Source organism: Doryrhamphus excisus, chromosome 9 (assembly GCF_030265055.1).
Source record: "Doryrhamphus excisus isolate RoL2022-K1 chromosome 9, RoL_Dexc_1.0, whole genome shotgun sequence".
Classification (NCBI taxonomy): Eukaryota; Metazoa; Chordata; class Actinopteri; order Syngnathiformes; family Syngnathidae; genus Doryrhamphus; species Doryrhamphus excisus.
The window spans coordinates 5,902,803-5,927,415 of NC_080474.1; the positions used below are offsets into that span (position 1 = coordinate 5,902,803).

Genomic DNA, 24,613 nt, shown 5'->3' on the forward strand with positions numbered 1-24,613 from the left:
TCTGCACTGGGGAATTATTACTGCAACACGCTTCAACAAGGACACAAAAACGCCACAGTCAGTGAGTAAGTAATTTCTTGTGTCCAACCAAGTAGGTTGTTCATTAAAATTCAAAGGGAATTTGAACTTTGAGAGTGTTGAGAAATGTTAATGTCTGTCTGAGAAAAGTATTTAATTAATCATTAAAGTATTTAATGAGTGTACAAATACAGTTGGCTTCTTCCCAGACTTGACTTATTGCGGGCTTTTTTTTGGGAACCTTTCCCCCCACAATAAACGAGGCAACACTGTTATCATATGAATCCGTTCCAGACACCAACAAGAGATGATGAAGTACAGGCGCAGTATTGTCTAATAACCAACGTTAAATTTTGGTGTTGGCAACCAAATCAGACAAAAAATTTGAAAACCCGAGGTTTTACTGTAGCTTTTTTCCAGTAATTAATTGTTTTTGAAATACAGCAATCAAAAGTTTGTGGTTAACTTAAATTTACTAGTAATGTACATGAATGTAACAATAAGGAATGTCACTTAAAACACTGCAAGTACAATTAAGTTATAATGGCAATAATTATAATAATGCATATTACCTTTAATATGGGCATATGTAGTGAACCTATTTACTACACAAACATAAAGTTAGAAACGTTAAACTGTTACTTAAAACACCGCCAGTACAGTTAATAAAGGATTTTTTTATGATGGAATTAGATTGGATTTTTCGAATCGTAATTGATCCTAAAATGGACTAGAAGTGGATCAACAGAAAGGACTACAGTATTTCAGGTTCAAACTTTCATAAAGCCACAATGGCAGTCATTGATGTTAGCTGTGTTGTCTTGCAGTAAAGTTTATTTGTGCCACTTTGGCCCGCCTGTTTATGATCGAGTTTATGTCCTCTACTCCAAGCCGGAGGCCGCTTGGTCGCTCTCTGCAGAGAATGAAACATGGAACTCAGTCTTGTTCTAAACATCCAACCCAAGTGCTGGGTTGAAGGCAGAAAGTCAACACATGCCAGGTAACAGTTTTTAAAAAAGATGGTAAATCAATTTACTGACATTTTGCTTTAAAAGTGCTCATTTTTTAACTCAGAAGTAATCAAGCATAGAATATACTGGTTGTGATTTGATGGACGGATAAATGATATCAGACGCCGAGGTAGTCATGAAGTAATCATAAATTAATGAATTCAGGATAAATTATATCAGACAATGTGGTATTCATTAAATATTAAGTGAAGGCATTCAGGATAAATGATATCAGGCATTGTGGTGTTCATGAAGTAATAACAATTGAATGAATTCAGGATAAATTATAGTGAAAACTATTGGTATATCGATAACTATATTGATAATTCACAATAAATCATAGACTGTGGTATCGATTTAATAACAATAAATGAACAAATTCAGGATCAATAATATCAGACATTGTGGTATCATGAAGTGATAATAATGGAATGAATTCAGGATAAATGATATCAGACACTGTGGTATTCATAAAGTAATAATATTAGAATGAATTCAGGATAAATGATATCAGACACTGTGGTACTTATGAAGTAATAATCATGGAATGAATTCAGGATAAATGATATCAGACACTGTGGTACTTATGAAGTAATAATAATGAATGAATTCAGGATAAATGATATCAGACACTGTGGTATTCATGAAGTAATAATAATGGAATGAATTCAGGATAAATGATATCAGACACTGTGGCATTTATGAAGTAATAATAATGGAATGAATTCAGGATAAATGATATCAGACACTGTGGTACTTATGAAGTAATAATAATGAATGAATTCAGGATAAATGATATCAGACACTGTGGTATTCATAAAGTAATAATAGTGGAATGAATTCAGGATAAATGATATCAGACACTGTGGTATTTATGAAGTAATAATAATGGAATTAATTGAGGATAAATGATATCAGACACTGTGGCATTCATGAAGTAATAATAATGGAACAAATTCAGGATAATTGATATCAGACACTGTGGTATTCATGAAGTAATAATAATGGAATGAATTCAGGATAAATTATATCAGACACTGTGGTACTTATGAAGTAATAATAATGAATGAATTCAGGATAAATGATATCAGACACTGTGGCATTCATGAAGTAATAATAATGGAATTCATTCAGGATAAATGATATCAGTTTTAATAAAGTATAAACGTATTAGAATCACCTGTTAGTACGTGTCACAACAATCCACTACAGTATCTCTGGCAGTGATCAATCACCAGCAAAAGACTTGAGAAGCATTTTTGGGCTCTCATGATGGTTGCACAACCTAATGCATATTCCCCGCGATGGCTCTGGGGTCACAAACCCGTTTTATGCTTCCTTTCGCTTCATGGAATACAAATCGGTTTGGAGGAAATGTGCTGCAACCGTGCTGCAGGTCATGTGTGAAAGACTCTGCCGCTGTCACGCAGGGCGCACATGCGCACGCACACAAACAAAACAGGTGTATATGCGTTTAGCCCGGGATCAAACATCCTCACGCATATTTGACAGATGGAACTATAACCTTGTGAATTCACCAGCTGCTCCTGCAGGGATCTCTGTGATTACTGACCGTGTACCTTGCACGGATTGCCTTTAACCCTTTGCACCACCAGGCAGAGGTACTGAGGTACTGGGTGGGTTGTGGGTTGTCGTGTGTGTGTGTGTGTGTGTGTAGGAGATGACGCAGCCGGGTGGGGGCGCTTTGCTCTCCTCCTCTTTTCACCACAACGCATAGCACTCAGTTGCTTTCCAGGGTGCTGAAAGTCGGAGCGTCTCCCTCCTCAGTCTGGCTCTGATCACAATGTAGGCTTCATTTCACGCTCTCCACACGCACCCCTCCGTGGGGGTTGTTCTCGTCTGGATGCTGGATGCACGCACGGGAGTGATTTTATTTTTGAATTATGCGTCTGCATGACTGGGAATGAATGAATGCATGTTCAGGGACTCTGAAATGAAATGTTTGGAGGTGATGTGATCTCTAAGAGGTGAGTCAGCTGAGGGGGAATTTGACGCAGAGGTACTTTAACGTGGACGTCATGTAAACATGGAGCCACAGCAGCTACAGCTCGGTGTTGATGTATTGTAAAACGGGGAAGATTGTTGTTTTTTTTTTTTTCTTGGGAGGCTGCAGAAGTTTTCCAAAAGGCAGATCAACCACTGCATAGAAGTGGATTCCTAAAGTAAGAGCAACGGTGAGTTTGGACTACTGAGCCTTGCAATGGGTTTTATTTGATATCTGAAAACATGAAACTAATCACACAGAGCGACACATCTGTGTATAAAGATTAGTGTGCTATTGTGAGCAGTGCACAAATAATGAAGCATGGAAATAATGAAGTGTATGGGACTTAATAATAAATAATAATACATTTTATTTGTATAGCACTTTTCAAGATACTCAAATACTTATAAACAATGTTGTTATTGGTTTCCAGTCATCGTTAATCGAATTACTTTTTCAAACGTTACAACCTGTTAATGTTAGCAGTGTGAAATATGTTGTGCTATTATAGTGATATAATCTTATGGATGTTATCAGCTCCTTCGTAGAGAGATTCCCAGTTCAGTTCAAAGAAGTCAGCTTTTACACCAAAAGTATAGCTAAATTAAATCCTACGTCACTGAACACAGCACACATGAAGGCGATACAATACAGCAATAAAACACTGAAATGAAATTAATAAAATAATAATAACTTTACCTTCTCAATATAAGACCACTACATTGCTTAGTTATTATCGTCGCTTTCATAGGAGCAAATTCTCATAGATACTGCTGCAACCTAACCTGACATGTCATGTGAAAAACATGACATGACTGCCTGTGTATGCGTATGCATATGGCGGCCCCGTACAGCGAAGACAGTTTTTTGCTTATGTCCATTTAGCCTGCTTTCATTTTTGCAATAATGATATGTAAAAATGTAATTATCTATGGCAGTACATACATAACCACAAAACAGGAAAAATCATAAAATAATATATAACAATGAGTGGTGAACCGTTCAATTAAAAGGAGCTGTTCAAAAGACTCGACTTGTTTGCGAACGTCACATCTCCTGGTGAGCCTGGTGTGGTCTGTGGAGTTAAAACTGTCCTTTTCAGTATGGAAGTACAGACACCATTAATGTATTAGCATTAATGTAAGAAGGTGTTTGTAAATTGGTGGTATAATTCTATATAAAGTCATTTTTTCCAACACAGCTTATAAAGCATGCATATAGTATATGATGCCATATGCCTGTGAAGCAAATGGGAAATTGATTTATATGTACAGAAGCTCCAGCAGCTATAATGGAATGTATGAAATTGTAACCATACAAGAGTGGAAATAATATATTACTTCAATGGTGTCCCTCAGCTGCCAATTCCTCCATGAGATGATGACGACAGGGATATTATCCCAAAGGACGGATACGGATTTAACACCAGTGGTGTAGGGATGACATCCCCGTAAACCCGTTGAATGTGGATGTTTGCACCGTGTTGGTGAAGGATGGGCCCTGTCCTCTCGGCCGCCTTCGTCTTTCTGTTGGCCCTCGGCCCCACCGCCTCATTCGCTAACCCCGAGGATTACACTGCCGATGAGGGGGAGCGGACGGCCAGTGAAAGCCTCGTGTTCGATGACTACCGGGGGAAGGGATGCGTGGATGACAGTGGATTCGTCTACAAGCTCGGGGAGCGCTTCTACCCGGGTCACTCCAACTGTCCGTGTGTGTGCACGGAGGACGGGCCGGTGTGTGACCAGCCCGAGTGTCCCAAACTGCACCCCAAGTGCACCAAAGTGGAGCACAATGGCTGCTGCCCTGAGTGCAAGGAAGTCAAAAACTTTTGCGAGTACAGAGGGAAAACATACAAAATCCTGGAGGAGTTTAAGGTGAGTTATGGATTTTTTTGTCTGTTGGTGTGAAAAAGTGCCTCCTTCATGAGTTCAGATTTTATTGTTACATAAGCATATTTCATATCATCCAACAAATAGAATTATTAGTCTAAGCACAAAATGCAGTTTTTAAATGAATGTTTTTACTACTAAGACAGAACAAAATCTAAACCTTAATGGTCCTATGTGAAAAGGTGATTGCCCCCTAAACTTAATAACTGGTTGGGCCATTCAGAGGCAGCAAAACAGCCCCAGACCATCACACAACCACCACCATATTTTACTGTTGGTATGATATTCTTTTTCTCAAATGCGGTGTTACTTTTACCCCAGAACGTTTGTCTCGTCAAACCACATAGTATTTTCCAAAGGATCTTAGGGATGATCATGTTTTGTTCAGCAGTGGTTTTGGTCTTGGAACTCTACCATGCAGGCCATTGTTGCCTAGAGTCTTTCTTTTAGTCATGAATACTGACCTTAATTGCATGAGGCAAGTGAGGCCTGCAGTTCTTTGGATATTGTTGTCGGGTCTTCTGTGACATCTCGAATGAGTCGTCACTGCACTCTTGTGGTCATATGGGTTGGGCGGCCACTCCTGGGAAGGTTCACTGGTCCATGTTTTTACCATTTGTGGATAATGATAATGGTTCTCACTGGGGTTGACTGGAGTCCCTAAGATTTAGAAATGGCTTTTTATTTTTTTACAGACTGATAGATATCTCTTTTTCCACAAAGGACCATGCATGTTTGGATTCTTTTTTCTCCCTTGAAAATTAAAAATTTCATTTAAAAACTGCATTTTGTGGGCGTCACGGTGGTCTAGTGGTTAGCGCGCAGACCTCACAGCTATCAATTCCACCCTCGGCCATCTCTGTGTGGAGTTTGCATGTTCTCCCCGTGCATGCGTGGGTTTTCTCCGGGTACTCCGGTTTCCTCCCACATTCCAAAAACATGCTAGGTTAATTGCCGATTCCAAATTGTCCATAGGTATGAATGTGAGTGTGAATGGTTGTTTGTCTATATGTGCCCTGTGATTGGCTGGCGACCAGTCCAGGGTGTACCCCGCCTCTCGCCTGAAGACAGCTGGGATAGGCTCCAGCACCCCCGCGACCCTTGTGAGGAAAAACGGTAGAAAATGAATGAATGAATGAATGAATGAATTGCATTTTGTGTTCAGTTGTGTTTTCATTGACTAATATTTACATTTGTTTGATGATCTGAAACATTTAAGTGTAACAAAAAAATGGTTGACTTCAGGATGGTTGTCCTTTTCTGGTGAGTGATTGGTCCTTGGCATGGAAAACAAGGTCTAGCCAGGGTTATGAATGTGGCTGGCGGTCGGAATGGTGTCATTCCCCCTACAGCATCAGATATACCCTCAGGCAGAATTAAGAAGACAGATAAGAACATTGTATCTTGATATATAGACACTGATTCACCGCTAGAAGATGAATGGACTTTCCCTTGCACCGTGCTCTTAGTTCATTACATCACCGTCTGTGCCCAGATAATACTACATAAAAAATCGTACCTATAAGATTTATTTAGGATAAAAAAAAATGAAAGAGGGCTGCATGGTGGAGGGGTGGTTTGCGCGCAGGCCTCACAGCTAGGAGACCCGAGTTCAATTCCACCCTCTGCCATCTCTGTGTGGAGTTTGCATGTTCTACCCGGTAGATAATGAATGAATGAATGAATTCAATGATAGAGACTTCGGCAGACAGTAAAATGTACACAAATGACATATACAGTCATGTGAAAAAAGATAACCAATGGAGGTGGAACTGAGGACTGAGGCAAAAATGTGGGCAAAAATATTCATAGTAAACTGGGTTGTTTGAGAAACTTGTCCGTTTTCCATCTGCTGTAGTTGGACTCGGGAATTGAAGCAATTTAAGCTTCGCCTGCATTGACTACAAACCAATTATTTTTGTATGCAGCACACATCAGAACAATGACTCTCAACCTCAGACCAGCAAAACTTCACAATCTTTACAGGCAACACATGCAATTGTTCTAAAAATGGTAAGGCATCACTTTGAATGGGTTGAACAGTGACTGATGGAAACAGCAAAATGCTAGTGCTCGTTACCGGAAGCCTTAGAGTTCACAAAGTTCCTCTACAGAGAGGGCTGATTGTCTGACATGTAACAGATGGTTAGCTCAAGGACGCACATCGCTCTCAAATCTCCTGAGAGTTGACTTCTTGGAGGCGGACAACTGTGTAAATGTGAGGTATGGAGAGCCCTGCGGGGGATTCTACAGAGGAAGGCGCTTGTTTGGTGTAGCAGCAGCATGTTTTTGCACCTTATCATAACAACATCATGGCAACAAAATAAGGCTTGACCCTGAAAAAGGCTTTAACAGAGTGCCCTTACACAACAGTTGGGACAAATCCAATTATTGTGTCTGACAGGTAACAGGACACTACAAGTCTAATACATGGGTTACTACACCTACAGTTCATTTATAATAATGATAATCCCGTTGGATTAGGAGTCAGGTGGAACACAGCGAAAACTGGCCGCAGCTAATAAGTTTAAAACTCCCACGTTTCTAATTGCACACAAAAAGAGACTGGGAATTCGGGGAACAAAGACCAGGCGAAAACATGATGCTAACGAAGGCTCCGTTCACTGACTCACCCATGCTACAGCTAACTAAATTAAAAAAGGAAAACAGGTAGCCCCGCAGAAAAAGCAACAGATCTGGGCTCTGCATCATGGGTGCCCGACAAAAACTAGAGGCTCACCGACTCACGTGTACCCGACAAAGACACGATTGTCCCCGATTCAGAGGTACTCAACAAAGATTCCAATGTACCCTTCGGTACTTGGCAAAGGCCAAAGTTTCCCTGAATCACAGATGCTTGAGACCCGACTCATGGGTACTACATGAAGACTCGAGTTTCAATGACTCGCAAGTACTTGACAAAGACTTGAGTTTCACAGACTAAAAGTTACTTGAAGAAAGCTTGAGTTTCACTGACTCACAAGTAAAAAAAGACATGAGTTTCACTGACTCACAGGTACTTGACAAAGATTTACGTTTCACTGACTCACATGTGCTTAAGGAAAACCCAAGTTTCACTAACTCACAGGTATTTGACAAAGAATCGGATTTCACTGACTCTTGGGTAGTTGCCAAGGACTCAAGTTTCACTGGCTCACGGCTGCTTAATAAAGACTCGAGTTTCACTGACTAAATGGTACTTGAAGAAAGTTCGAGTTTCACTGACTCACAAGTACTTCAAAAAGACACGAGTTTCACCGACTCACAGGTACTTGACGAAGATTTACGTTTCACTGACTCACATGTGCTTAAGGAAAACCCAAGTTTCACTAACTCACAGGTATTTGACAAAGAATCATATTTCACTGGCTCATGGACGCTTGACAAAGACTCACGTTTCACTGACTTTCGAGTACACGAAAAAGACAGACAAAGAGTTTTAGTGACTTGTAGGTACTACAAAGTCTTGAGGTTCCCTAACTAACGGGTATGCGACGAAAACCTGAATTTTAAATTTCAATGACTCATGGGTGCTTGATGAAGCCCTGAGTTTCACTGACCTATGGGTACACGATGAAAACTCAGGTTTCACTGACTCAGGGGTACTCAACAAAGATTCCAATGTACCCTTCGGTACTTGGCAAAGGCCAAAGTTTCCCTGAATCACAGATGCTTGAGACCCGACTCATGGGTTCTACATGAAGACTCGAGTTCCAATGACTCGCAAGTACTTGACAAAGACTTGAGTTTCACTGGCTCAGGGATGCTTGACAAAGACTCGAGTTTCACTGACTTTCGAGTACACAACAAAGGCAGACAAAGAGTTTTAGTGACGCGTAGGTACTACAAAGGCTTGAGGTTCCCTAACTAACGGGTATGTGACGAAAACCTGAATTTTAAATTTCAATGACTCATGGGTGCTTGATGAAGCCCTGAGTTTCACTGACTCAGGGGTCCTCAACAAAGATTCCAATGTACCCTTGGGTACTTGGCAAAGGCCAAAGTTTCCCTGAATCACAGATGCTTGAGACCCAACTCATGGGTTCTACATGAAGACTCGACTTTCAATGACTCGCAAGTACTTGACAAAGACTTGAGTTTCACTACTACAAACGCTTGAGGTTCCCTAACTAACGGGTATGTGACGAAAACCTGAATTTTAAATTTCAATGACTCACGGGTGCTTGATGAAGCCCTGAGTTTCACTGACTTATGGGTACACGATGAAAACTCATCAAGTTTCACCGACTCAGGGGTACTTGACAGAGATTTTAGTTTTTACTGACTCATGGGTACTTGCTCAGGACTCGAGTTTCAATGAATAACGGTTGCTTGACAAAGACTCGAATTTCACTGATGAAAGGGTAAGTTTCGCTGACTCATGGGTGCTTGATGAAGACTCAAGTTTCACTGCAGTAGTACTATATGAGAAATATGAGTATTGCACCAAAAACTCATTGCGCATGTGCAAGTTTCTGCGCATGTGCAAGTTTCTGCGCATGAGCTCTGTAATGAATGACCGCAGGGAATTGATACACCCACTTTCAGTTCAGTGAGTGACTTATAAGGACCCGAGTCAGTAAAACGAATCGCCTTTTCCAACACTAGCTGGAAGCTTTTTCTAGAATTCTCCTCCTCATGGGAATAATCTGAGCACCTCTGCTTGGTGCATTTTAAAATGGACCAATGCTTCATGGGACTGCTTTGCAGGCATCTCACGGTTACCTCATATTGTGTTGTCTTGCTATTTTACAGACTCAATTGACTGAAGAATTTGGCCCGGGGTTCTAAAATAAATTGATTGAACCTTGAAGGCCCATTACTGGGGCGGGCTTTCCATTTCAAGGCAAGCTCATTTCACAGAAAACAACTGCCTTTTTTTTTTACTAACCGCTTCTATTTCTGAGTTGAAATCACAGAACACAATTTTTTTTTTTTAATAGCTTGTCTTCTAACTTGTAATTTCACTTTGGATATAAACTGTTCTTACTGTAATTTGAACGTTGTTTTAGTGGGAGCACAAGCATCAATATGCCATGCACAAGTAAAGACCTGCTGCACATTACACACACACACACACACATAACAGTAATTAGTGTCTCAGCTTCCCAGAACTGACATATACGAGATCAAACAGCTCATAATTGCGATAAAAATGATTGCTACGATTGATTTTACCATCCAATTTACTGGTGTCAACAAGGGATCTAATCGGGGGAGTTTATGAAGTGAAAGCAATTAGGCTCAGAATAATTTTTATACCTGTTTGAAATGACTTGCACCAAAGTACCCTGATACACCGCTTCCAAAAATATGGCATTAACCGGAACAACAGCCGCGTGCACACTGGAACTTTTCCCGTCACTGTGTGCTCCAGTTTGTCTCTCGACCTCTTGCCACCTTTATATACAGTATATGTGTATACAGTATATATGTGTGTTCTATGGTGTGCATCTGACTGACATATTTAATTCACACACTGCTTTCTTATTTCATATGATGTGCTATTACGCAAGTAGAGCGATACCCACGCTGTGCCAAATGCAAATACAGTGTACTGTATATTGTTGCCGCCATTGTTATTCATAGAATCATTTCCATGCTGCGTGTTTGGCAGCCGATCAGATAAGAATCCAAATTGGTGTAAGCTGGATCCTTAAGCCTCCATTTAAATAATTGTCCTGCCTCTGCGATGGATTTCTGTGTGCGCTGCACTTTTTTCCCTATTTAGCAACTTCAAACTGACACGTAATTGATAATGCGCTGCTGAGCTCAGGCCCCCGTAAAGGAGATGGATGCCGAGTAATAACATTACATTGACAAAAGGGCCGTGCATGCTTTTCGTTTTGTCAGTCCTGCTCTCATCTGCTTTTAAATCGGTTGTTGAGGAGGCCCGCGAACGGAGATCTTTTAACGCAGAATATTCAACTATGTAATATTGCTCTGTAAAACCTCACTCCCTGACACCTTAAGGGTCGCGCTGGATGTCGGGATGACGGCATAGCACTCTTGCATTCCATACTGCGAATGTTGGTTGAACCCAGGGCGGAACACTGAGATACCGAATCATATCTGTGTTGTTTGTTTGCCCCTGAGTCAGAGTCATTTGATTTTGAGTATCGGCTGATATCGATTCATTTTCTACCGCTTTTCCTCACGAGGGTCGCGGGCATGCTGGAGCCTATCCCAGCTGTCTATGGGCGAGAGGCGGGGTACACCCTGGACTGATGGCCAGCCAATCACAGGGCACATATAGACAAACAACCATTCACACTCACATTCATACCTATGGACAATTTGGAGTCGCCAATTAACCTAGCATGTTTTTGGAATGTGGGAGGAAACCGGAGTACCCGGAGAAAACACCTCGACCGCCGTGCAGCCCCGATCACATTTAATGCAGTTTAAATGATTAAATGTACGACTGGCTACATTAGAGGTCACCAATGTTTTTTACTTGTGAATTGAATTGAACCCTGGTCTCCTAGCTGTGAGGTCTGCGCACTAACCACTCGACCGCCGTGCCGGACCAATATTGATATAATACATTAAAAACACTTTCACACTTTAACAGAGCATTGTGAGGTAGCTTGAACAATAAAATAAATTCTTTGGACTTTAGTAATTATGAAATGGAAATGTAAACTAAAATAAAAATGTAAATAAATACAACTTTAAATACCCGGCAGGCGTGTCAACCAATAAGAAAATAGAAGTTTCTCTGTGAAATAGCAGCAAGAGGGAATGTCATATCGGGCTTCTAAGTGCTCCATAAGCATCAGAAATCCCAGCTTTTCTACAAACGCGAATGGCAGGTCACTCATTGCTATCATTTGTGCTACCTTGACTGTGATTTCCTGCTCATTTGCGTTATTGTGGGGCATTTTCTCTCTCTTCAAAATGTCCTGCAGGATGGACTGACTCGACTCCGGCTGGGTTGTGCCGGGTGTTTGTTTTTGAGGTGTATCAGGTTTGCATGTTAAATGCAGCCTCTTCCTTCCCAAATCTTGAAATCTTAAGTTTGCATTTTTCACACTTTGCAAATGCAAAGTTTTTGTCATCTACCATCCACACTGCAGACATAGACCGTGTCTGAATCCGGGGTCGGCATCCTATAACTGTGCATTTGTGGGTCGCATGACATCATTGCGCTGCGAGAAGGCTGTCCAAAAACTAAAGTTTTCCGAAAAGTCAGAAAGTCAACATTACTGTGAAAAGCTGAGAGAATCAAGCGTAAGTATTAATGAATTAATAAGTATTCATTTGCTTATAAATAGTGCGTATTGATTTATTTGGCTAAGCAGACAGTTTGATGTATGCAGCGTTTGAATGTAAAGGCATTGTTCAAAGTTTCTCCAACATGGAGAGATTTGACTTTTGATATTGCGACCATTATATGAATAAAACACTTCATATTATGAAGAACAAGATAGTCATTATTTATTTATTATTACATGACATACATGTTTTTTTATTATATTATATTATTATATATGTTATATTATTGGCTGTTACGAGTTGTGTTCGTGTTCAAGTGATTTTGTATTTACATTTCTCTTGCTTATGTCATACAGTAAAACAATAAAGCGATAAAAAATATGAAGGAGTAAATGTGAGAATGTAAATGAATAAATATTGTGCCGAAATTAATTAAATTAAATAAATATGAGTCCATGTTGTTGCTGTATTCCATCAACAAAGATGTCTTGTGTCTGTCATTGGGACATCATGTGGACTGGTGCATGTCTCCGCTGTCACCATCATATATAATATATAAAATACTAAATTATGTCAACACAAAAACACAATACATTATGTCATCTGCCCTCCAGCTTGTTACAGTGCACGATGCTACATTGTTATACTACAGCATGAGACATCATGTAAACATGAGACCATGTGACACAAGCAGGAAGTGCGAGGAAGGCTAGACCATCTGAATTCACCCTGAATGTCTGGCCTGTGTAGACCGGGTAGGCCTCGTAGGATGCAGACCCCGGATTCAGACAAGGCACCATGCTTCCGTGTTCAGCCTCGTTTGACGCCATTCAACCAATAGTGTAACATAGATGCCGTACACGTTGCTGTTGGAGTGAAGAGGTCTCACTCTGTACCGCCTCAGAACTACAGAGCTAATAACAAGTAATGAGAATAAACACACATAGTATACTGATAACGTCCGATTCCGATCGAGCCTGATTTCCGATCACGTGATCGGATTGGGCATCAAAACACACCTGTCAGTCACATGTTGCAGTACTTTTCCTCACATGAAAAATGAGTGTTTTGAAACAAAAGCAGCTATCTTCTAAGTTGTGCAAAAGTAACATAATTGGCCTCACTCTTCCGATACTTCTGCAGAATGTGGAGGATATATCGTTTTGTCAAGTAGAAGGGCAAAAGCTTTTACTAATTTTCAATGTAGTGGCTAAATGATGGAGGCTTTCTGCATCTGTGTTGCTGCCAGTAATGGTTCTATCACTGAATTGTTCCTTCCCTCAGCCAAGGGCACTGACTCACTCTGACCTCATATGATGACGAATGCAGGCTTTTGGACTTGTTGCCGTCTGGTTGCTCCCTTTAATCATCAGTCGGCAGCCCATAGGGTCCTCTTTCTAGTGGAAAACCGAGATTTTTATTTTTAATGTTGTCTCTGTTTGATGGTCCATCCTGGATCTCCTTACAACTGGCACAATAATAATATAACAATTAGAACATTATAATAATGGTAGTCACCATCATTATCATGATAGTAACACAGGCTACAGGTGTGGCTGTACTTCAGCTTAAAGTCAACTCGGAATCCCTTGATGTCACTTCCTGTCCACACGTCCGGAAGGCATTTACTTAAACACACATGAACACAAGTCTTATTATGTCTACTATACTGGGTAATATGAGTGTAACAGTGACTATAGGGGTGTTACATCATGTCTGTATGGCTCTAATAATGTTTTCAGAAAGTCGTAAATAGGTTTTCTATGCTCTGAATACGAAAATATTCCATTTATTAATGCTTCACAATACTTCAAGAATTATTCTAGATTATTCATATTTATTACTAACAATCAAACCTATTTTAATAATATTATTACATATTATATGTGTCCTTACTTTGAACATTTTTATTTTCTCTTATTCTAATGTGGTTTTTTATAATTATCAGCAGCTTTTTACCACCTAAAAAACATTGCCAAAATGGAGGGAATAGTGTCTAAATCAGATTTAGGGAGACTAATCCATGCCTTTCTTACCAGTAGGATAGACCAGGGGTTCTTGAATTTTTTTTATGTTGAATCACGATTTTTTTCTAGTGCAGAGTGACCTGGGGCCCATTTAATATTAACACTCTATAGATTTGATTGATCTAATTAATTTGTTTTCAATAATAAATCAAATCCACTCGCAGTTTAACAAGCTAACAAGCTAAAACCTGAATAAAGTTTAATGAATAATTAAACTAATTAATAATTCATGGATTTTTTTTTAAAAAGGCTTATTAATAAATATATATATATAAATATTAAAAGTAATAATACAATCAATCAATCAATAAAAAGGTAGTGATAAAAAGCCATTCTTGATGAAATCAGGATTGTGCTAGTCTTTTTTTTTTGCCTTTATTTTTTCGTTTTAAAAACTTCTCCATTGCTAGTTGTAGTTGGATGTCTTCTTCTGCTCTTCTGCGAGCTTGTTAAACAACTGACTGACACATTACCGCCACCATCTGGTCGGAAGCTGCACTGTAACTGAGCGTCTCATGGATAACATACAGTAGCATCTGTAGTGTGTTCGGTTGATAACCTACTACGTGGTCCACTGGTGCAAAACTATAAGTTTTTTTGCGGCCCTATTGTTAAGAATCACTGGGCTAGACTACGATAACAGCCTTATCACCAGGTTCTCTTAACGGGCTGTAAAACAGCTGCAGCACATCCAGAATGCTGCTGCTTGAGTCCTAACCAGAGCCAGGAAGTATAACCACATTAGTCCAGTACTCAGGTCTCTGCACCGGCTTCCTGTCGCTCATAGAATAGACTTTAAAGTGAGGCTGAGCTTCAGTTTTATGCTGCTCAAATCAAGTCTTCCAGAATATGTGTGACAATCTTCAACTTTGACAATGTTCAAATGCAGGATGAAAAGGCTTCTATTCAACTGTGGATATGACAACTGAAAGTATTTTATCCGCACTCTTTTCTGTTAAGTACTTTGAATCACCTCGTTGTACGAATTGTGCTCTAAAATAAGCTCGCCTTCATTATTTTTTCACACAGGAAGTCAACATAATTTAAATGCAAGCAGGCATTTTTGGAATGTTTTCATGGGCTGGGTGCAAAAAAACTTTTTATTTTTTTCAGCTAAACAAGAAGACTAAAACTTTCTTCTTTCTTCATTCTTTAGTAAGTCACCTTCAAGAGTCCTTTTCCAACATCTACTCAAAACATAGCTGTACTGACCTTGGATGTTGCCTGCTGTTTTTGTTCTCCACACAATTGACAATCTGACAATAAACTTCAAATGAATAATTGTATAATATATTCAAGCTCTAACTTCTAAGTGTGCTGAGAGACAACAACAATCTTCGTTCAGTAAGATAAGCAAACTGTGACATTTCATGGCCAAGAGCTCTGTCCCACAATTCTGTCAAAATATTGATGGAAATTTCAAATATTTTGGCTTTGGGGTCCTAAAAAAACATTTGCTTAAGTATGAGTAACGTCTTCATTGAGCCCAGCTTAAGGTACATCAAACGTTTGAGTAACATCTGCTTAAGTACGAGTAACAACAGACACAAACACTCGAGATCTTGACTCTTTTGTAGTCTCCTTAACATGACCTTCACCTCACTCTCCAGGCAATACTAATCAACTGACTCGCTCATTGTAAAAGCATATTTGGATCACTATTACCTTGTAAAAATGGGTAATAGGTAATAATAGGTAATAATCTTCACAGGTTACTGTGGCCCACACCAAGCTAAAACTCGACACTCAACGTCACTTCCTGTCCACCCCACACTCAGTTCCTGTAGCACCGAAATACATTTACAGCAACAGACATAAGATTTATTGATTTTTATTTCTATTTTATGTCTACTATATTGGGCAATAGGAGTGTAATGTTGACTATAGGGGTGCTATTTCATGTCTAGAGGGCTCTAATAATGTTGCAAATATTACAAAGATTTTTAACAGATTTTCTACGGTCTTACTACGGAAAACTTATAAACTTAAAACTTACATTTATGAGCAAGAAATCGAAATTATGCATAAATTCACTTATCAGGGTTGGATCCTGATAGGAGGGAGTACTATACTATTATTTTAGACCACTATCACACTTCCACCTGCCAAACACTCATGAAAGCCAGTAACAGCAAAAAAGTAGATAAAAAAAAAAGTCAGAGTAACATGAGAATTGAGGAAGTTCGAACATGTATGTACGTAGGTATGTCTGATTTATTTTTTATTTATATATATATATTTTTTTTTAAGTACACTGGTTTCTCTGAATCCCTAAACTCAGTGAGACAGAGCAACTTTCAATGAAGTATTAGGTAGTATTAAGGGCTTAGAGGAAGTGGTAAAATAAGCTATTGAGTGTTTCCAACAAAGGCAATCGTATTAAAAATACTTTATTGTGTCTATTTTATGTCAACCCCTGGCTCTGTCTGTTAAAATGAGAGTAAAAAAGGCTATACCACTCATTAATAATTTCATTTAGAAATAGGTGATTTTAATATAAATGTTGAATTTGGGCATACACACCACCACACACATTCACCACCAACTCAGTGAATCATCTAACCCACATTCTCTCTCTCTCTCTCCTCCTCCTCTGCCCACAGCCGTCACCTTGCGAGTGGTGCCGCTGCGAACCAAATAACGAGGTGCACTGTGTGGTGTCCGACTGTGCCGTCCCAGAGTGCGTCAACCCCGTGTACGAGCCGGAGCAATGCTGCCCCATCTGTAAAAACGGTAAACACTTCAAAAGTTGCTACACACACTCCATTAACCGTATAATCCCATATATCTGTAATAGATGTATTATGAATTGGAATTATTATTACCACAGGCCCACTGGACAGTAATGAGTGGTAGTAGTTTTAATTCTAACTGACAGACCAAGCAGAGTATACATTAGCTCATTGATTCAAGTCAAGTAGAAGAAGGGAGTAATGGGTCTTTGGAAAGGCTTTTATCGTATCACCCAGTGGCCAGATGTACATTAGCCAATGCACCCAAAATTAATACAGTAATATCATTATTAATATTTTACAAAATGAAATGCCAGTTTAAACTGAAGTCATTCAGTTTAAACTGGCATTCATTCATTCATTCATTCATTTTCTACCGCTTTTCTTCACGAGGGTCGCGGGGGTGCTGGAGCCTATCCCAGCTGTCTTCGAGCGAGAGGCGGGGTACACCCTGGACTGGTCGCCAGCCAATCACAGGGCACATATAGACAAACAACCATTCACACTCACATTCATACCTATGGACAATTTGGAGTCGCTAATTAACCTAGCATGTTTTTGGAATGTGGGAGGAAACCGGAGTACCCAGAGAAAACCCACGCGGAGAACATGCAAACTCCACACAGAGATGGCCGAGGGTGGAATCGAACCCTGGTCCTCCTAGCTGTGAGGTCTGCACGCTAACCACTTGACCGCCGTGCCGCCTTAAACTGAAGTAATAAATGCAAAAAGGTGCACATAACTCTAGGAATTTCAATTTGGATCACATACCCAATAGCCAATACCTGCTTGGAAAAGTAAATAAGAATACTTGATAAGTCATCATTGAAGAGTGTTGCCGTTCTGAGGTTTCCTGTGTAAATGGCTTAAGCCAATTTAGGATCGTCGTTGCAGTTCTAAGGGCATTGGATTGATGGCAAATGGACTGGTTAGGTTGCCTTACAGGACATTTCACCTCTCATTCAAACAGGCTTCTTCAGTTCATGCTGAAGGACTAGATAGGACAGCTCCAGTCAGCAGACTACAGAAACATCCTCCAGTTGCTATTGATTCCATGATCTGGGAATACAAAGACGTGGGTGAATGAGAATATTCACAGGTGTTATTAGGGTAACGAATCCAACCCAACTGAACTCTTCATTTCACCTCTCATCCCAGTAGGCTTCATCAGATAACGCTCAAGACTACATTGGACAACTCAAGTCAATAAACTAGAGCCTGCTTGGGTGGTATTCTCAGGGTATTGAACTGTTCACGATGTCTTAGAAGCTCAATAGTCCCGATTTCGATGGAGTCAATGCCCTGAGAATACAATGAATACAATGATGTGGATGAATGAGAATATTAACAGGCATTCTCATGGCACAGAATCTATCCAAGTGGACTGTTTAGGATGTCTTAGAAAATATTTCGCCACTCATGCGAGCACGCTTTGTCAGTTCATGCTCTGTGACTACGTGGGACAAACACAAGTCAGACTTGTTTGTCCCACCCACGCTGTCATTTTAAGTAATCAAACCAGATTAATTACATCTGCGTATCGGCACTCCAGACTAACCTGTCCACATGGGTGGCTGTAGGAACCACATAGGCGTCACATTGTAACGCTTGTAGTTACAACGTGCACTGTCAAATTGTGGTGCTCACCGTGGTGATACTGAAAAACATGAGTGCTTGATAAAAATGCGCACCAATCAGGTTTGTGACCTCACCCAACGATGTTTTCCCTGAACCTCCGTCCGTCATTGGTGATACAGTACATGTGATTTCGTCCTCATTTCTGCTGAATGATTAACGTCAGAGATAATCACTTCCGTGCACTATCGCTGTATTTCGGGCTCACCATTAGACTCCTGATATGCCATTCAAAACTTCAAGTCAGATCCTTCTCTTTGTCTCAAGTGGCAGATGCCCTCTAGGCCCTGACAATGTCACTCATTAAAATTCATGCTGAAGTTTGTACCTTTTCTCTCGGCGCTCCCTCCTATTGCTTTGTAGAACTGTAGCACTCGTCTGCATTTGTGTGCTTATAATGCCTCCCTCACCTTCAGGGCAAAAGAAAAAGCGATATGAAATGAACTAATTGGCTAGTGATTGATTACAGGACTATCGCACTGTCTGCTCTCTGGCAGCACATTATTCAGTCCTTGATTCAGAGTTGTGCATAACAAAAAAAAAATGAAACTCGTAGGTCAGAGAGTAAAGTGATGATTTATATGGGCCTTTGAACAGATAACAATGGCGTGTACTACCAGTCTCCCAACAGAGTATTCTTACGCGTGCTGATGTGAACATGGATGCACACAACATTGCAGAGCGACAACATGCCATTGCCATATTTGGTAAAACTTGATACTTTATCACAGACTGTTTATGTGCCTGAATATCTTCTATAGTTGCTATTTGGATGAGCAAAGGGACTCAGCAGTTCACTCTTTGATATCTGAGTTTGTGAATGTGAGCATCTATTAACTGAGGTAATAACTGATGGAGAAAGGAGGGATGGCTAATTGAGTGAATTCTGGTATTGTGTAAAAATATTTTTTAAAGAAATCGCACGGACTATTTGTCTTGGTTCTCGTGTTGCCACGCAATGACACCCAATTGCAGACATAAGATAAATGGCCTTTTCAACAGCCACTCACATTTTCTATCTGATGTTTTCTTCTTTTATGTCACGCTTCTTCCTCTTCTTTGTCACAATGGTGACTACATACTCTGACTTAATAACACACACTCTAACAGGCCTACCGAAGCTTCTTGGCAAGAGATAATCCATCCTGAAAGGACACAGTGACAACCCTTGGCATTTAAGGGTAGGCCTGTCATCTCTACTCTCCCTCGGGGGGCGCCAGGTCGGGCTCTGGCAGAAAAATAAATCTCAATACAAGTGGCCCTGGTGTGTGTGTGTGTGTGTGTGTGTGTGCAGGGAAGAGCATAATGAGGGCAGCACTGCTCAAACATTTGGGACAAAAGGCAAAAGGGCAGACAACGGACCCCAAAAAAGGATGCAGTAGCTTGCAGGTGCGGTGACAAGGTGCTGTTTGCTCTTTAAGCAGTCACTTCTCATCGTCTTTTATGATGTTACTCAACAAAAACTCAAGTTTCACTGACTAAAGAGTACCTGACGAAAACTCAAGCTTAACTGACTCACGAGTGCTTGACCAAGACCTAGTTTCACAGACTCATGGGTATTCAACAGACTCAAGTTTCACTGACTCACGAGTACTTGACAAAAACACGGTAGCAACAGATCTGGTCCTTACCTCAAATCAACTATGCACCGCAGGTCCTCCACAAAGACTCTGGTTTCATTGACTCACTGGTACTCAATGACAGCCGAGTTTGACTGACTCACGGGTACTCAGTGAAGACATGAGTTTCACTGACTCAAGACTGCTAGAGAATGATTCGAGTTGCACCGACTCTTGGGTATTTGATGACGACTTGTGTTTCACTGACTCATGGATGGTCAACAAAGACTTGGGTTTCACTGACTCGAGGGTACTCAACAAAGATAGGCGCTCGACTAAGACTAAGAGACTCACGAGTACTTGATGATGACTTGTGTTTCACTGACTGATGGATGGTCAACAAAGATTTGGGTTTCACTGACTCGAGGGTACTCAACAAAGATAGGCGCTCGACTAAGACTAAGAGACTCACGAGTACTTGATGATGACTTGTGTTTCACTGACTGATGGATGGTCAACAAAGATTTGGGTTTCACTGACTCGAGGGTACTCAACAAAGATAGGCGCTCGACTAAGACTAAGAGACTCACTGACTCACGAGTACTTGATGACAACTTGTGTTTCACTGACTGATGGATGGTCAACAAAGACTTGGGTTTCACTGACTCCAGGGTACTCAACAAAGATAGGCGCTCGACTAAGACCAAGAGACTCACTGACTCACGAGTACTTGCCAAAAACTTGATAGCAACAGATCGAGTCCTTGCCTCAAATCAACTATGCACTGCAGGTTCTCCACAAAGACTCCGGACAATGATTGCTAGACAATAATTCGAGTTGCACTGACCCTTGGGTATTTGATGAAAACTTGTGTTTCACTGACTCATGGATGCCTACCAAAGACTTGTGTTTCACTGACTCAAGGGTACGCGCTCCACTAAGACTAAGAATCTCACAAGTTCTTGACAAAAGCCCAAGTTTTTGGGTTAATCAAGTTTCACTGACTCACAGGTGATTTACGTGTTAACAGCATTGCGGACGGAATCGTGGAATTGGTGAATAAAAATGGAATTCACCGTTGAATGCGGAATGTTGCGGAAAGTGACATGATGTGAATGAAATTATGTCATTGTGAGGAGAAGGAACGTTTGTGTGGGGAAGTATCTCCCTGGTGGACCGCTCAATCGAGGCGTGATCCCATCATAAACACTAACCCGCCCCTTCCCGAACTAAACATGTGCGAAAACACTAGCGACACATGCAAAAATACTTGGAAACTCCTCTCTTACAGAGCCTGAATGGAAGCTAGCAGGATTCGAATTGTCGAATTGTGCGAACAAAATAATAGTTTTCTTCTTCTTCTCTTGGTTTAATGGTGGTTTGCAAACATAAGGGTGTCGTAAAAAGCTCTTGCATTAATAGCATGATTGGAATTACATCTGTGACTACATCTTCAATGTATCAATGTGTGCAGAGGCTAACTCATTAAAAAAGTTAGCCACGCTACATCCATTTCACAAATACTGAGCAAAATTGGCCATTGGTGTATTGCATCAATAACAGGAAGAACTTTTGGATTGAATTAATGGACATTTTAGTCACTAACCCAAAAAGTGTTGAGCAACTCTGATTGTGCTATGTGAGTGTGCGTGTCAAGAAGGTGTGCAATAATAATATCTAACATCATTAAACACTCGTGATACAGTCAGTGAAGATGAATTTCTCATTCGGGACCAATAAATCTCATCATGTGATGATGGATTATTGATAATAGTACCATCGGGCTTACAAATAAAACAATAAAACCGATCACTTAACATTTAGTATATTTTGCATGAGGAAGTCAACTATTGCACAGGAGTCTTCATGTCTACTTTTGATTTATATGGCAACCCGTTTATGCGGCAAACTAATTGGGCCTTAATTACTTATGCCCCAGGCTGGTTGCTTCCTTGTGGTGAAACAACATACAGTGCAACAGTGATTCCTGTAAACATGAAGGCATCCATCAATATTAGCAATGAAAGTTACCGAGTGAACTGAAATTACGGGCCATCAGATCTCTATGTAGCCACCCAAGGGACACCGGAATGTGGACTAATTGAACAGACTAATTCAAAGTCACTGTTACGCCTTTTAAAGTGACTGAACGATTGAGTAAAATAATTAAAAATGGGAAGGATTCGCGGCACCTGCTGGCTCATCTGTATCCAATCATTTCAAGGGAAACGTGTTTTTGTGAATGGACTGCATGCACTATGGCCTTTTCATTCCGACTCGTCTGATGTGATGAACCGCTCACCGAACTGATTATCGTCCCCTTTTTCGTGTGTTTCTTCTATTTTTGAGCCACTGTGCTCAGCCAAGCCGATGCCTGGCAGACGACCATGCTTGCAGCGCATTAGGATGCAAAGCGGTCTACGTCCAGGGAGAAGGGGAGACTAACAAAAGAGCTTAAGTGTTGCAAAAACAAGCCCGTCTAAGCATGCCTCTGAAAAGATCTGCACATCTGCTCTGACTTTCCCCAACTCCGTATATATATCCCTCCACCAGGAGAAGATCTCAGGAGAACCACATCCGTTGCTTGTCGCTTTAATTCCTCCTTTTATGTCTCTGTGCCCGTCCCTGGCAGGTCCAAATTGCTTCGCTGGATCGACGATCATCCCAGCCGGGATTGAGGTAAAAGTGGACGACTGCACCATCTGCCGCTGCCATAACGGAGATTGGTGGAAGCCGGCTCAGTGCTTGCGGCGCGAGTGCCTGAATGGCCAGTCGTCATAGAGACACTCCAGCGGGGGATTGGTGGATCAGCTCAGGCGAGGCCCTGCGTACCTACTGCACCGTTTTATATGATTGACAGGGCAGGAGCACAATTCCAGAACAATCTGATGACACTGTCAAAACCTTCAGATGGGTTTGCCACAGAGATGATGTTGATGATGACAAAACTGGTCTCCAGTCTATTTCCATCATATTTTCAGAAGTTGCTGCTGTCACATACAAAAAAATGTGGAATATTTCCTCACAACGGGCAAGGAATGAATCATCCTGATCGGTTTTTGTTGTTCCTGTCGGTTATAGCCAAGCGTCAGGCGGCGAAAGACACGCAAGCACACTCGTACGTGTTGCTTTTTGTCAACTGACACCGGTGAAAGTGGTCACCCGTTCTCTCTCAAAGCTTGTTTACAACATGCACACCACATGGATATGTTTGTCTTTTGAAAATATGGCATTGATTCACTTCCGGCACTTAGAAGATGTTACTGTCAGTTAAGTAGATTGCGAGAAATCCACGGAAAAGCTTTTTGATTCATTCCACCTGCAACATTGCCACCTGCTCGTGTTTAATTAGTTCAGCAAACATGTTCATGGTAGTTCTTGGCAATATTACAAAATGCATTAAAACACTTTAACGTTTTTTTTTTTCTCGCTTTTCCCTGTTTGAGTCAATTGCATGAATGGTTTGGGCTTAGTTTGAACAAGTTGTGACCCTAAGGTACTTGAATCATCCACATTGGGCAAGATCTCACAATGGTACAGTCCACCCATGTCCGGCTAAAAACCATGGCCTCAAATTTGAAGGTTGTGATTATTAGTTCATTGATCAAATGAGTTGAGATAACAACTTTTACCAACAATTTCCAATTTAAGCTTTGACATTTCACCGTGCTTCCCTCCGCATTTGAGAAGCACTGCCTTACAGTATAGGCCATTATTTCTGACTGACTGTCATGGATATTTTTTTTTTCCGCCTTCAAGGTTCACATCCTCCAAATATCACCACAAACTATGTGTTTGCACTTGCAAACAAAGTAAACGCATGCCAAGAGCAGACTGCTTCCATTTCCCTTAATCAAGCAGTATTCAGTGATAAATCCTCCAGCTGGTTGCTTGGCGGTGCTGCAGCTTGCATGCTGGGAACTCTGAACAAGGAGCACACAAAAAGAGGCACCCTGCAAATGCTTTTAAGCAGAATTAAAATGCACATTGTCATCTTGAGCAAGCACTAGCGTTCCATTCCTCCTCAGTGTTCCAGGCACAGAGCAGCACCGCTAATGCCTTTACTTCCAAATTGCGAAAAAAAAAAAACTCTTACCGCATTATGTTTTAATGGCTCTGATGTGGAGTGTTGTAGATGGGCGCTGACAATATTGTTTTAATACAGTACTGTACAAAAAGCCATGAGCTTTTTGTTTTAGCAAGGCTGTAATGACCGTATGTAAGTAAACGTCACTCGGTGACAGACCTCCACCAAGGCTGACTGGGGAATGCGGAAAAAATGTACTGCCTTGTATTATATTTGGCAGGCTAGTTCCTGTGTGTTCCTGTGTGCAGCAGCTTTATACAAATACTCGGCAGAATTACATATGTTCTTCGTAGTATAGCGGTACCTCGGTTTTTGGAGGATTTTTCTTCGGAAATCATTGCCAATTATTTGCACACTTGGTTATCATGCAACTAACATTCATTTGCCCACACATAATTCTGCAAAATCTAGTGCATCCATGCCATAGTGACCC

At 40.7% G+C, this 24,613-nt stretch overlaps 1 protein-coding gene across 2 annotated transcripts; it reads left to right on the top strand.

Annotated features, from left to right (window-relative positions):
- Positions 1–2,768: 2,768 nt before the first annotated feature.
- On the top strand, positions 2,769–23,870 carry vwc2l (von Willebrand factor C domain containing 2 like). Of its 2 annotated transcripts, none has more exons than XM_058082849.1 (4): positions 2,769–3,223; positions 4,392–4,907; positions 16,771–16,900; positions 22,726–23,870. In XM_058082849.1, the coding sequence occupies exons 2-4, from the start codon at positions 4,527–4,529 to the stop codon at positions 22,872–22,874; spliced, it is 660 nt and encodes a 219-aa protein (XP_057938832.1). In that variant the 5' UTR covers positions 2,769–3,223; positions 4,392–4,526; the 3' UTR covers positions 22,875–23,870. The 2 variants fall into 2 exon arrangements, with proteins under 2 accessions (XP_057938832.1, XP_057938833.1); XM_058082850.1 differs by having other exon boundaries at positions 2,769–3,211.
- Positions 23,871–24,613: the final 743 nt, after the last annotated feature.